Source organism: Pezoporus wallicus, unplaced genomic scaffold (genome assembly GCF_028554395.1).
Source record: "Pezoporus wallicus isolate ANWC-B61680 ecotype Strahan unplaced genomic scaffold, APGP_CSIRO_Pwel_v1 contig_5352, whole genome shotgun sequence".
Classification (NCBI taxonomy): Eukaryota; Metazoa; Chordata; class Aves; order Psittaciformes; family Psittacidae; genus Pezoporus; species Pezoporus wallicus.
This window is the reverse complement of record NW_026639660.1, coordinates 2,143,122-2,156,342: the sequence shown is the minus strand read 5'-3', so window position 1 is coordinate 2,156,342 and position 13,221 is coordinate 2,143,122. Positions and strand designations below refer to the sequence as shown.

The 13,221-nt window shown below is 37.1% G+C and overlaps 1 protein-coding gene across 7 annotated transcripts in view; it reads right to left on the bottom strand.

Annotated features, from left to right (window-relative positions):
* The window catches only part of BIRC6 (baculoviral IAP repeat containing 6), a 172,908-nt gene that overhangs the window by 118,417 nt on the left and 41,270 nt on the right, over positions 1 to 13,221 (bottom strand). For 5 of the 7 annotated variants that reach the window (XM_057415403.1, XM_057415396.1, XM_057415397.1 and 2 more), the window contains exons 14-24: positions 11,977 to 12,108; positions 10,896 to 11,027; positions 10,417 to 10,595; positions 9,016 to 9,146; positions 7,972 to 8,133; positions 7,732 to 7,863; positions 7,370 to 7,467; positions 6,017 to 6,164; positions 2,289 to 2,422; positions 1,032 to 1,178; positions 337 to 524 (exon numbers count right to left, since the gene is read on the bottom strand). In XM_057415403.1, the coding sequence (XP_057271386.1) occupies positions 337 to 524; positions 1,032 to 1,178; positions 2,289 to 2,422; positions 6,017 to 6,164; positions 7,370 to 7,467; positions 7,732 to 7,863; positions 7,972 to 8,133; positions 9,016 to 9,146; positions 10,417 to 10,595; positions 10,896 to 11,027; positions 11,977 to 12,108 (1,583 nt within the window). The remainder of the gene's footprint in view (positions 1 to 336; positions 525 to 1,031; positions 1,179 to 2,288; positions 2,423 to 6,016; positions 6,165 to 7,369; positions 7,468 to 7,731; positions 7,864 to 7,971; positions 8,134 to 9,015; positions 9,147 to 10,416; positions 10,596 to 10,895; positions 11,028 to 11,976; positions 12,109 to 13,221) is intronic. The other 2 variants (XM_057415398.1, XM_057415399.1) reach the window with 1 other exon arrangement.

The window sequence follows — 13,221 nt, the reverse complement described above, 5'->3', positions numbered from 1 at the left end:
CGGCTTTATGACTGGTACTTCCCTGTGTCAGCATTTGCACTTCTCACTTCAGTGGCCTTTTTCAATTTCAGACTGATACACTTATGTATTAAGACTTGGTCTTGATTACAAACTCCCAACCCACCCTCAAAATAACAAAAAAGTAAGTCAGGAAGACCAAAGAAGCATGGGAGACACTCTCAGCATTAATAACAGTGCAGAGCTCTTCCTTCCTCACATACAGTATGGGGAAAAAAAAGGAACAAAATAAAAAAAAAGGTAACTAGCTCTGTGACTACTTTCTCAGCTTTTGAAGTTTAGAGACACCATTAAAAAAATAGCTAAATAGCCTCCAACCTGTTGCTGAAGCTTCAAAAGCTGCTGCTGTTTCTCTTGCAGCACCTGGAGCTGTTGCTCGGCTGAGGCCATTGCATGAGAGAGAGACTGCAAAGCTACCTGGGCTGCTGAACTCAGTGCTGTCGAGGCTTCCCCAACTGTTCCAGAAGAGAGGCCACCAACTGCTGGGGTAACCCCAAAGGTACTCACTGGCATGAAGCAAACAAACAAAACAAAAACATGTATGTAGAAAATAAATGATAAAACACACCTTTAAATTAATTCCTTACTAATTGTTAACAGCCATGTAATAACAACAGGAAGATCTTTTATTCAGTTCTTGCTACAAAGTAGTACCGTCTTGAATTACAAAGTATATGGCTTATAGACCATGCACACTCATGACAGATGCAACATTCTCATTACAGTAAAGCCACCAAATACCCTGGAATTTTTCTGCCACATAAGGCTGCAAAGTAAAGATGCAAGCTTGTATGTTACCCTCTTTGATAGAAAAAAATTGATCCAATTTAATACATTTAGAATCCTGTTTGTTTGTTAAGCTCCAAGAAGTAACTATTTAAAAAACCAAAACACATTTCAACACTTACAAAGCTGTCTGCAATCTGTTTGGCACACAATGTTCATTATGTCCAATTAAAAATAACTGTATTGTGGAACTATGCTAAGTAGAAAAAATGAAAAATTGTATATACCAGTAAACGTACTTGCATCGTCCCTTTCTATTCTGGTTCCATCACTTGTTGAAACACAGGTAAAGTGCAGAGGTTCAACTTCCAGAAGTCCAGTAAGGGAAGTAAAGCTACCTTCCGCAGCTGCACAGCTACATATTTTCCCATTTCCTGAAAGAGAAATAAGTATCTGTACAATGAGCTTACGTTTTCTTGATAGTGACATCTCAAGTCATGAAGAGCTGAAAGGAACAACTAAAGATAATCCACATATTTTATTACTTCACTTTGTGGAACAAACACCTTAACACTATCACATCCACAATATAAATGGAAATATATTTTTTAATGGATAATATGGACAAATCTGAGCAGAGTACCTTAGTAAATCACACTAACAAATGTGACAGCAGTAGCATAGTGCAATCTTAATTCCAGATAAAAATTATACATGATGATCTATTCTGTCCGCACTGTAAGAAAATTATCTTGCAAAAGTATTGATGCTACTGGAAAGAAGAGAAAGGAAACAACAGACCAAGATCACACACACAGTTAGAATAAAAACTAGGCTACTACTCAATATGCTAACAAATTCATAGTGATGTATGGAGGGAGATGGGAAGGAGATGGACAAAAGCATACAAGAAAAGGCAAGGAAAGAAGTCACTATGACTGGTGAATTTGCTTGCTATGAAAAGAATTTCCTGAAAGGTAAAAACTATCTCATTCTTAGGACATTCCAAGGCCTAAAGATTCACTTACAACCTAACCTAAGAGGACAGATATAAATATGCTTTAAGGTATTTTAATGTGTCTGAAACAGAGAACATCTCATTAAATCTAATATTTAAGTAAAAGAGTGCCATGTGGCAGCTTGCCAGCTTCAGAAAAATCCATTTAGATTTCTCTGTCTGTGAGGTGGTTGCTAGTTTAAATGAATAATAACACATCTTAAGGAAGCTGCTCAACAGAAGGGACAGATGCTTCCTAGACTATTCAGACTCAGGGAATGGCAGCAGCCTTCCTGTTTAATCTCTAGCCTTTTCTTAGATCTTCCACAGCCTAAGAAAAGAACAGATACCAAAAAGAGCCTTTTTTCTTGCCCTAAGGGCTACAGGATATGTAAGAGATCTCAAGATGCAAAGAATATCTTGAACTTCATTATGTACAGCTATAAAACAGGCGGCAAGTATAAAATCCGATCCTCATTAAAGGAAAACAGTATAGTAGAAAGAATTACTAATTCTTCCACAATAGGTAACTGTAAAACATACATACCTGATAGAACATCAGACAAATCAATTTCATCTGACTGTACTCCAATGCTGCTGTTATATATATTTTTACAAGAAGAGCCACTTATTTCCAAATCAAACAGAACTGGATCAAAAGGCGAACTATATAATCCATATCTGCAAACAAGACAAAGAGCACTATTCAAGCACCAAGAATTTATATAAAATCATTTATAGAAAAAGGCCAAATAGTTAATCATCAGGTTTTACTGTATTCCAAACTATTCTTTTTATTCAACTGACATATCTTAGAAATTACCATGTATTATATTTCATGAAAGTGATTTATTAGGTGACCTTATCAAACATCTTACAATGCTAACTAAATAAGTAACTCTTTGTTACTAAGTTGTTCTGAAGATGTAATACTGTCCTAGAGACATAACACATAATCACAATCGGACATGGAAACTAGAACTACAAGCCTCAGACAATTAGACACAGCAATATGCATGCCTGCATATGGTAAATCAGACATTTATCTGCAGTCAACAAATACACAGTACTGTTTTCCAAACCACTAAAACTAATTCAGCCTCAGCTAGTTATTCCAGCTAGAGTAAGAAGAAAAAAGGAAATGCTGCTAGGAATATCAATCAACACTTGTGAGTACTCTAAGTATCTCAACAGAAGAAGATCTTACAATTCTTACTCTGTCAGTAGAAAAAAATGATACAATCACTCAGTTAACAACGTAGTCCCCAATCAATTATTGTTTTATAAGCCAAGAATAGGAAAATTCAAAGTAATAACAGAATCAGTGTTGGGTTCTTTTGTGTACCAATACCTATTAACAGCAACTGGCAAGAGGATTAAAAAATGGAAATCAGGCCAAATTATTCAACAGGATTAGAAAGAAAGAATGCATCTGTGTAGATACAAAAGTGAGAAACATGTAACATTTTGCGGTTTGACTGGTAAGAACCAAAATACAAAATACTTTCATGAACACACCAGCAGCAACACAATGTTCCTCTGCCCCCTTTTCTCTGCCTTGGAGCAACTTCTCCGTTCTTTAGCAGGCGAGGAAAGCCCCCAGCAACACTGAGAAGGCTGGAGTGTTTAAGTGCCTTTTTTGCTCAAGTAGTCACAAAAGGATAAATGTCTACACGAATACTTATAGTATTACACATTATATACCAGCAACAAGGCAGGACACGCTCTAGACATCTCTGAATGTTAAAATGCCTCCATATTAGCTAGGCTCAATGCTTTTTGCCACACAGTACTAAGACTAGTCAGAAAATGACGTTCTAAAGAAGGACAATAATCACTTACAAGCACCTAATAAGGTAGAAAAATAAAGATGAAAACTTTATATTAAGAATAACAACTATTAGATGAATCCAGGTTGCCCTCTACAAGCATGGAACATTGCATACTGTACGTCTAGCAAGACTGATGCTTTGCTTATGAAAAAGGGCCATGCAGCAAACATGAGACAACATGCTACTGTATAGTGGTTACTAAAACACACAAAAATGGTCAGACAAAATTCAGTAGGGTACTTTCACAACCTGTTTTAGAGCTCAGATTCAAAAGCTTAATCTACTAGGTCAGTTCAACATTAAAACTGCTTACTTGCATGATGTAAGTGAAGAGTTTGATTTATTAAGCAAGCAGGTGATAAAACATAAAAAGGGGTTATAAGACCTTTGCAGAACTGGATCAGAATTTGAATGTATTGCAGAAAGTGAAATAATATGGGTTGGACAGAATATATTTAAATAAGCACAGTGCCTTTTACTGATCTTCCAACAGGAATGATGAGGTTCACAGTTTTAAAATACATTAGCAATACTTTCCAGAACAGGATATAGAAGATACATCAATTAAAAAAAACAACGAAGAATGGATCAACAATGTCACATAAAAAGCCCCATCACGCTATTCATCTATGAGTAATGAATATAAGAGATGTGAAATCTCTTCTGCTTCACTCATCGGTGATCTTAACTGGAACAATGTTTACAATTTCGTGTACCACAATTCAAGGAAGATGAGGACCAAAGAAAACAGCTGAAGCAAATGCTTTAAGAATGACTACAGATCTGCAAAGGATGCAAACATCCTCTAGACATCCAAAATTTGTTAAGAATTAAATATCACTAGGGGGGACAGGGCACAAACATTAGAAGCCTTTAGCTGCAGCAGAATATATTTCAGATTAGATACAGGCAGAAGGAAACAGTTCAAGTCTTAATGATAAGAATAATTAAGCCATGTAATAGCTTAAAATATTTAGAATAATTAAATTCTACCACTACTTTAATCAGATGCTTTCAAGAACAGGCTGGAGAAATTTGTCAGATTTGCTAGAGACAAACCAACCTGCTTTATTGTGGGACAGCCTAAAATATTGTCTGAAATGCCTTCTTTTTATTATTCTCTGAACTGCAAGTCATGTAACACAGCCATCTGGCCTTATCCTTGCAAGTTTTACTTGCTTCACTGCAGCACAGAATAGTAAAATGAGTACTACTCTGCCTTAAAACAACATGAATGTGCAGGTCCTTTAAGCAGACATCTGCTTTTATTTGATTAACAAATGGTTGGCTACTGTACCTGGGAACAATAACAAAGAAGGAAAAATCTGTACTAGAAACTCTGCAATGTAAATGCACATAAATATGATAAAATACAACTCAGGGAGAGGAGAGAAGGGAGAAAGAGTAAAGCAATGGGTACCTACTAAATTATTAAAAAAAGGTATTAATACTTATCTTCTACTTAAAAAAAAAAAGAGAGAAATTACACTATTCTCTTATCTGTAGACACATAAAGAAAAAGACAGTAAATTCTGTCTAAATTTGTAAAGTAAGTCAGGGAATAGTCAGTCCTTGCTAAAGACAAAAGCTACCGTAAACAAATACGGGATCAGATAGATCTGTCTCATGCTATTCTTATCCTAACTACGGGGATACAGAGTTAGAAAACAACTTTAGTTCAAAGAAGAAAATCCGTAAAACACTATCTAGAAACATTCAAAAGTGGGAAACTGGAAAGGAAAAACCCTCTATTTCAAATATGCTGTGTAGAGGAGGTACTTGGAAACATGCTATATAAAGGAATGAGTAAATTCCTACAGAAAGGTGCAATTCTACAAAAGGCTGGAGCACCTCCTGTATGAAGACAGGCTGAGAAAGTTGGGGCTGTTGAGCCTGGAAAAGAGAAGGCTGCGTGGAGACCTCATAGCAGCCTTCCAGTATCTGAAGGAGGCTTACAAGGATCCTGGGGAGAGACTCTTCATTAGGGACTGTAGTGGTAGGAAAAGGGGTAACGGGTTAGAACTTAGAAAGGGGAAGTTTAATTAGATATAAGGAAGAAGTTTCTTACTGTGAGGGTGGTGAGGCACTGGAATGGGCTGCCCAAGGAAGTTGTGAATGCTCCATCCCTGGTGGTGTTCAAGGCCAGGTTGGACAGAGCCTTGGGTGAGATGGTTTAGTGGGAGGTGTCCCTGCCCATGGCACGGGGGGGTGGAACTTTATGATCTTAAGGTCCTTTCCAACCCTAACTATTCTATGATTCTAGTTCTTGAATTCTGCACAAGTCAAAACTATTTTCTAGAGCTGTACCAAATTAATCCTTGCTCAAGCAATATGGAAAAATCCTACTATTTTAAATGGCCAATCTTTTTTTAGAACACCAGAGGATGGCACTAGCTTCTGTGCTCATTTTTATTAAGTTTACAACCACCACATTTCTTAGTACCTTGTTTGAAGTAATGCTTCCATAGGTGTTAGACGATCCTGCAACTGTCGGGACACAGCAGTTAGCAATGATGCACAAGCTGTACTACATCCGGCCAAATCTTCATCCTTTACATAATTCAGCAAGACAAAATACCAATACACAGATCCTGCATTGAAAAAAATAAAAAAAAAATAAAAAAAATAATTCAAGGTGAAACATGATATGCATTTTCCACTCAGAAAGAACACACTGATGCATAATCAATGAAGTACCTAATGTTTACTGAATCCAGACTAGGAAACATTCTCCCCCTCCACTTTTTTTTTTGGAGATACTTGAATTTAGAATCATTCTCTAATCATTACTTTCCACAAGCACTTCAAATTCTCTTATCAACTAATTCATAATTGAAGAAAAAACGGTTTACAAGAGACAGCTTTGCACATAGTTCTTTCCTTGATTCTGGCCACTGATTCTACTAAGCACAAGAATCTAAATGCTCTTGATACACTAAGGTGCTAGGCTAGGGGTGCAAATTCCTTCAGAGCCAAGCCTTACTCTATATTCAACTCTTTCTCTGTTTTTGGCTGCTGTCTCCTTATTCAGCATTTGCTGGAAGCACTATTTCCTTTACAAATCAGTTCTGGAAGCATAGTGCAGTGTTTCTGTACAGAAACACAAACCCTGGCTTTCTCCTCCAACTCTCCCCAAGCATTCCACACCCTAAGTAGCTGCACGATAAATGTTTCTACCTGGATGGTAGCACAACCAGCATTTTGGACTGCAAACTAATTTCCCTGCAAGACCCCTTGGTGATGCCAAACTAGATGCAGTTCAACAATGTCATACTGTGAAAAACACAAAGCAGGTCTCGCCACCCCAAATATGAGTACTAAAGTCATCTTCCTATTCTATCTGGCACTCAAAAGGCTTCAACAAGGTCCTAACATACCACTACTCTGCAGTGTAGATGAGGTAGGAATTTAATTTAATTAAAAATTTCTTTTGGGCGCAGAAGTAACAGAAATGGATTGCTAGATGGACATCATTCAGATAGCCAGGCTCCTTGGAATATATCTTCTAATTTTCAGAACAGACAATCCTGACTCTCACAGAATGTCAAGAGAATGTGCTGTTGCTGAACACCTTTCAGTGCCTTAGATCTCTGTTCTAACCTAGCTAATTTGTTTAAAATTCCATCATCTACAAATGCATACTTCATACCTGGATACTATCTATCAGACTACTCCAAGAAGCAGTTTTTACTAACTGAATAATTATCTAATTCTTATTTCACAAGACAACCGAACAAAACATGCCAAACAACAAATGCACTGTGCATTTTTATGACAACAAACTTTGTATACATACCACCTGTTGCAGCAGCAGGCAAAAGAGGCATATTGTCAAGTAAAGCTTTTAGAAGAACTGATCCAAACCCTTGCTGACTTGGGTCACACCTGCCATTGCTACAAAGAACCACACAAATACTTTAGCATTTAATGAAGTAAGAGCAAATTGTGAAATCTCCCCCATAAGATGTTGAAACACTGATGTTCTTTGCAGTCATAGCCTAACATGTTTTTCCTTAGCAGATCTTCCAGATCTTGTTGCTTTATGAATTTTATGGTAAACGATAACGAACACACGTTTACAATTCAGACCTGCATGCAACCCTCCAAAATATACATAAAATATAAATATATAAAAATATAGAAATAATTAGCACTGACCTGATGCATAGTGCAAGAAATCGTGCACATTTGTGAGCTATGCTCCGCCCAGCTTCAAAGAAGCAAACACGTATTATATCAGAGACACATCTACGTGTTTTAGAAAGCAAGCTATCATTTCCTTCCTTTGAGCTGTAAAAACAAGTTGCATATTTTAGAGAACCGTATAAAACTTCATTTTTTTCTAACAGAGCTAATGCTGAGAAATAGCCATGTTATTTTAAACACAAATTCTCTTACCTGCCAGGTCCATTTGAATACACTCCAGCCAGCCAACAAAGCATGTCTAGTACAAGACTCTGAGCATGTTCTGTAGTCAGACCATCATCTGTCTTCTTGCAAAGAGTGGTGAGCAGCTTCTCATGGAACTCTGAAAACTGTAACATGGCACACCGTTGAACTCTAGGGAGAAAGGGAAGGAAATGAAAAACAGAATTATCCAATATGGCCATTCTCCCATTAAAGTGTCCCTCCAGCTTTGCATCCTGTCTTAGGAGTGGCAAAAAAAAGATGCCTATATAAAAGTAGTACATGAGCATATGTGATATTTTCCAAGCTCACATTCCCAGTCTTCCTATTTTCTGCTCACAGAACTTCAGAGGTTAGTGGATATTTACTAACCTTCAAGGATTTTTTTTCTTCCTATTAACTTGTCTGGTAACTTCTAAACCTACACAAACTTTCACCACCTACAACACTCTTTGGCAATCATTTGCACATACCTCTCTGCAGCCTCTTTAAGCCCATTACATACAAATTAAATACTGTATTATTTGTATTTAGGTCTGCAGTAACAATTCATAGAGACTTTAAACAGTTGTTGAGTAAGAGTTTGCCAGTTATATTTGATTCTAAACTTTTTGACAAATAATACATTCTCTGCTGTAAGAAACAAGACAACATGGAAATAGAAAGGAAAGATGCTTCCTTAAAAAAAAAAAAAGAAAAAAAACAAAAACCCAAACCAAACAAACAAAAAAAAACTATACAAAAGAACCAAAAACGTGTCCAAATAATTTATCTAACTTACCAGGAAAACGTATTTATATTTGTCTTTTCAAGTCAAGCAAATAATCACTCAACATACAATTTCATGCAGGGTGTTATTCTACCACAAACTGCACAGCACAGTGCTCTCAAACTCACAATTTACAGGACTTTCCACAGGACATCTTTATGAAATAATCTGAAGCCGTACTTTGACCTGAGCTATTCTGAACTAAGGGTTTAATGGTAAGTGTAATTAAAACTAATATTTTTTAGAATTAAAAAATACCTACTAACCTTTCTTTTGACATATAAGTTTTTTTAAATCTTCGAATTGTTACAGATACTTCTTGAAGTAAGTCACAACCTCTCAGATTATCCGATTTTCGTGAAGAATTAGTGGCTTCAATTTTGCTAGATGGCTTTTCCTTTTTTTTTAGGGAGAAAAAATAATCACCATAAATCACACTGGTTTTGACTGCTTCATTTGTATACATTGTTCAGAGAAATACTGTTGAGTAAAATCTCACCTCAGTTTGAGCGATGTACTAATAGACTACTTTTCATAGAATCATAGAATAGTTACGGTTGGAAAGGACCTTAAGATCACCTAGTTCCAACCCCCTGCCATGGGCAGAGACACCTTACGCTAAATCATATCACCCAAGGCCTCATCCAACCTGGCCTTGAACACCGCCAGGGATAGAGCATTCACAACTTCCTTGGGCAACCCATTCCAGTGCCTCACCACCCTTACAGTAAGGAACTTCTTCCTTATATCTAATTAAACTTCCCCTTTTTAAGTTCTAACCCATTACCCCTTGTCCTATCACTACAGTCCCTAATGAAGAGTCCCTCCCCAGGATCCTTATAGCCCCCCTTCAGATACTGGAAGGCTGCTATGAGGTCTCCACGCAGCCTTCTCTTCTCCAGGCTGAACAGCCCCAACTTCCTCAGCCTATCTTCATACAGGAGGTGCTCCAGTCCCCTGATCATCCTCGTGGCCCTCCTCTGGACTTGTTCCAACAGTTCCATGTCCTTTTTATGTTGAGGACACCAGAACTGCACACAATACTCCAGGTGAGGTCTCACGAGAGCAGAGTAGAGGGGCAGGATCACCTCCTTCGACCTGCTGGTCACGCTCCTTTTGATGCAGCCCAGGATACGGTTGGCTTTCAGGGCTGCAAGCTCACACCGAAGCCACCTCATGTTCATTTTTTCATCGACCAACTGATTGCCTTAATATAGACAATCAAATTTAGCAATGCCCTGTAATTCATTACGTTCTAACCTTTCCAATAGTGTCCAAAAGGTGTACATTGTATCGCCTGATTTTACAAGTATGAAGAGCATCTTGATCTTACAATGATCAAGAGTAAAATATACACACACAAATATAACACTTTGTAGCAGGACGAGGTGTATGCACTACTGAAAAACTCACGGAAATACCAGTTTCAAAATCAAGCACTCAGAATGGGGAACTGGCAGAACAGGCCTTTTCAGCTAAATTTGCACAGAGAAAACAACTTAAGAGATGCTTAACTCCGATTCTTGAAGGTGTTAACACAGAGTTAACTCTTAAAAAAGTAATTTTAATGGATTTTAACTCTCCTAACAGCTGATTCATTTTCAGATTCCACAAATCATACCATTTCTACAACTTCAACACTGATGTCTTTCTTGGCCAGTCATTACCTTGCCTGCTGCTACTTTTGCCAATAGTGAAGCAAGGGAATGGCCCTTGTTAGTCTGAGGTTTGAGAGATGGTATTCTAACAACTGGTCTAATGCCACCATTGCAGATTTCTTCTGTTCCTCTGTCATTCACTGCTTTAACATGAATTAAAAATGAGCGGTACTTGCCACCAGCCATGCCTAAAGGGGGGGGGGGGGGGGGGGAAGAAAAAAAGAGGAGAAGGGGGGGAAAGAGAATTTACATAGTTTAATGGGGCAAGCTGTAAACAGATTTCAAATTCACAGATATAGTGTAGAAGCAAAGCTCAGCTACATTTATTCCACTACTTGAGCATCAATTTGAAAAGTTAAGTCATTATAATGTCATACAACAAAATTTGGCAATGTGAAAATAAATACAAACCAAAGTCTGACTACAGAAGTACACAATGCACTTTAGTCACACATACTTCATGTGAATAGCAAAATAAAATGGTTTACCTTTAACAAGCTTTGGACTTGTCAGAGTCAACATTCCAGCATGTCCTGATAGATCAAGTCCAGTAGCCAGCCATACTGGACCACAGAGTATATCTTCCTTGTGTTCCTCCAGAAATGGACACAATCTAAGACCTTAAAAAATATGAATAATATGGACCTGAATTATTCATAATTGAGTCACAAAATCTGATCATTTGCATGGGTTAAAAATACACCATGTCAAACTCTGATCAATAAATATGCAATGCAACATTGAAAAACTAACGATTACACGAGGTTCATTTTTAACCATTTCCAGTGAAATCAATAAAAGTAAATGACAGTTTTCAAAGCTTCTCCAGTTATATTATTAGGATAATATGTACATTGATTGGCTTGTCAGAGCTACAAAACACAAAATGTGTAAAATAAGACCATTGAAAGGACCAAGAAAAAGAATCATAGCTCTGGAACTGATTTATTCCAACTATCAATTTTTAGTCTCTAGATCTCACTCAGACCCAATGTGACTGCCTTTCAGAGTGTCTCTTAACAGATTTTGTGGAAGAGTACTCGTTAAAAGATTATAAGAACAGGCACAACAAGTGTGATGTGGTCAAAAGTCAACATGACTACTTATGAATTCCCTACTAGCTGTTCATTGTTTTTGTAGGTTTACAGCAGCAATCTCTATAAAGTCCATGTATGCAAAGTAAAAAAATCTATTAAAACTAGCTAAGGAAACCAAGTAAAATACTGCTGTAACAGGGTAAGAGTTTAAATTCAAAAGGTGCTATATCAATCTACTTCATTTACAAATTCAGATAAATACTAATCTACTTTAAAGTACCTGCAGTACTTTTAACTCTGCAGTAATTTGTTGTTTTGTGGGATTTACTGTTGGGTTTTTATGGGTGTGTCCATGTTAAAATTTCAACTTCTATGGTAAACAGACCTGTGAGAGAGGCAACATACTGAAGAAGGCTGACAAAATAGTTGTTTTCATTAGCTGAAAAAATTTTGCGAAGAAACAGCTGTGTATCATTAAGAAAAGAAAAAAGCAAGCTCATACTTTAAACAAAATGTAACATACAAAACTTACATTGTGGTTCCTCTACATCCATATACTGCATTTCTTCACTGAATTCAACCAGTCCTGGTTTTCCATTTCTTTCTGCTTCAATATTATGAGCTGGAGATAGAGGAAATGTGATCTGCCTGTCTACTGCTGCTTCTAGAAATAAAAATATTAGTAAGATATCACAAACATTACTTAAGGCTCACAGAAAACAGAAGCAGTAGTTTTCATAGAAAATCTATCAGCTTTCTGCCCATGACACTGTTTCTAATACAAGAACCACAAATACACAACCACATGTTTTTCATACTAGGATTGCAATTGAAGTTGAAGCAAATAGTTAAAATATTTCTTCGAATGACCTGTAAACAGCCTCCTTTGCACATACTATTTTCTCCTAATAATCAACTGCAGATTACTCCAAAGTTATTAGATTCTGGTATTGAAAGTTTGATAATTTAAACTACAAGTAACTGGATTGCTCCTGCTGAATGCACATCAGACATTATTTTGTTAATACTTAAGCACAGCTCTTTTTCAATTCAATGTTTTTTATCAATCATAGACAAAGAGGACATGCAAGCAAATGAACAAGAAGCATATACAGTGAATTAACTGCCAGATCAAAAACATTAGTTCAAAAGGGAAGAATTATGCCTCTGGCCTTCCCATTATTACACACTACATATTTAACTGGTTCCAGGGTTCCTCTCATACAAAAAAAAACCTGACTAAATAAACTTTCTCCTACACACCTTCCTTAGGTCTCATTATCTTCAAATTTCAGTTCCTTTCTCCCTCCATGGAAGAACAGATGTGAACAGGGGGTTTTAGCTGAATTTCAGTCTGAAGATTTTATACATTTTCAAGAGCCACCAAACAATCCTGAATATTACTTATACCTGGGACTGGAGCATTTTGGTTAATATCCAGTACAGATATCAATTACCTAGGTTTGTCTTCCCTTATAATGAAACAGTTAGTGCCCTATTGCTTCATTCAATGTTGCACAGAAAAAAAGACAAATGTCATTAAGGTATTTTTTCCAAAACCCATGAAATTTTTTTTGAAAAAGGGTAGGCAACAACTACAACGCAGTAACACTTGAGAGGATATGGTTAGTTGAGGCTCCCCAGTCCTACAGACTCAAACAGAAAAAGACCTTACCAAGATTGCCTTGCAGGCACTCCCACATGCCCCAGTCCCTTCCACGCTGCCTGTGTACACCTTGTCCCTCCCCACCATGCCTTCTCCACCTTATCCATAACA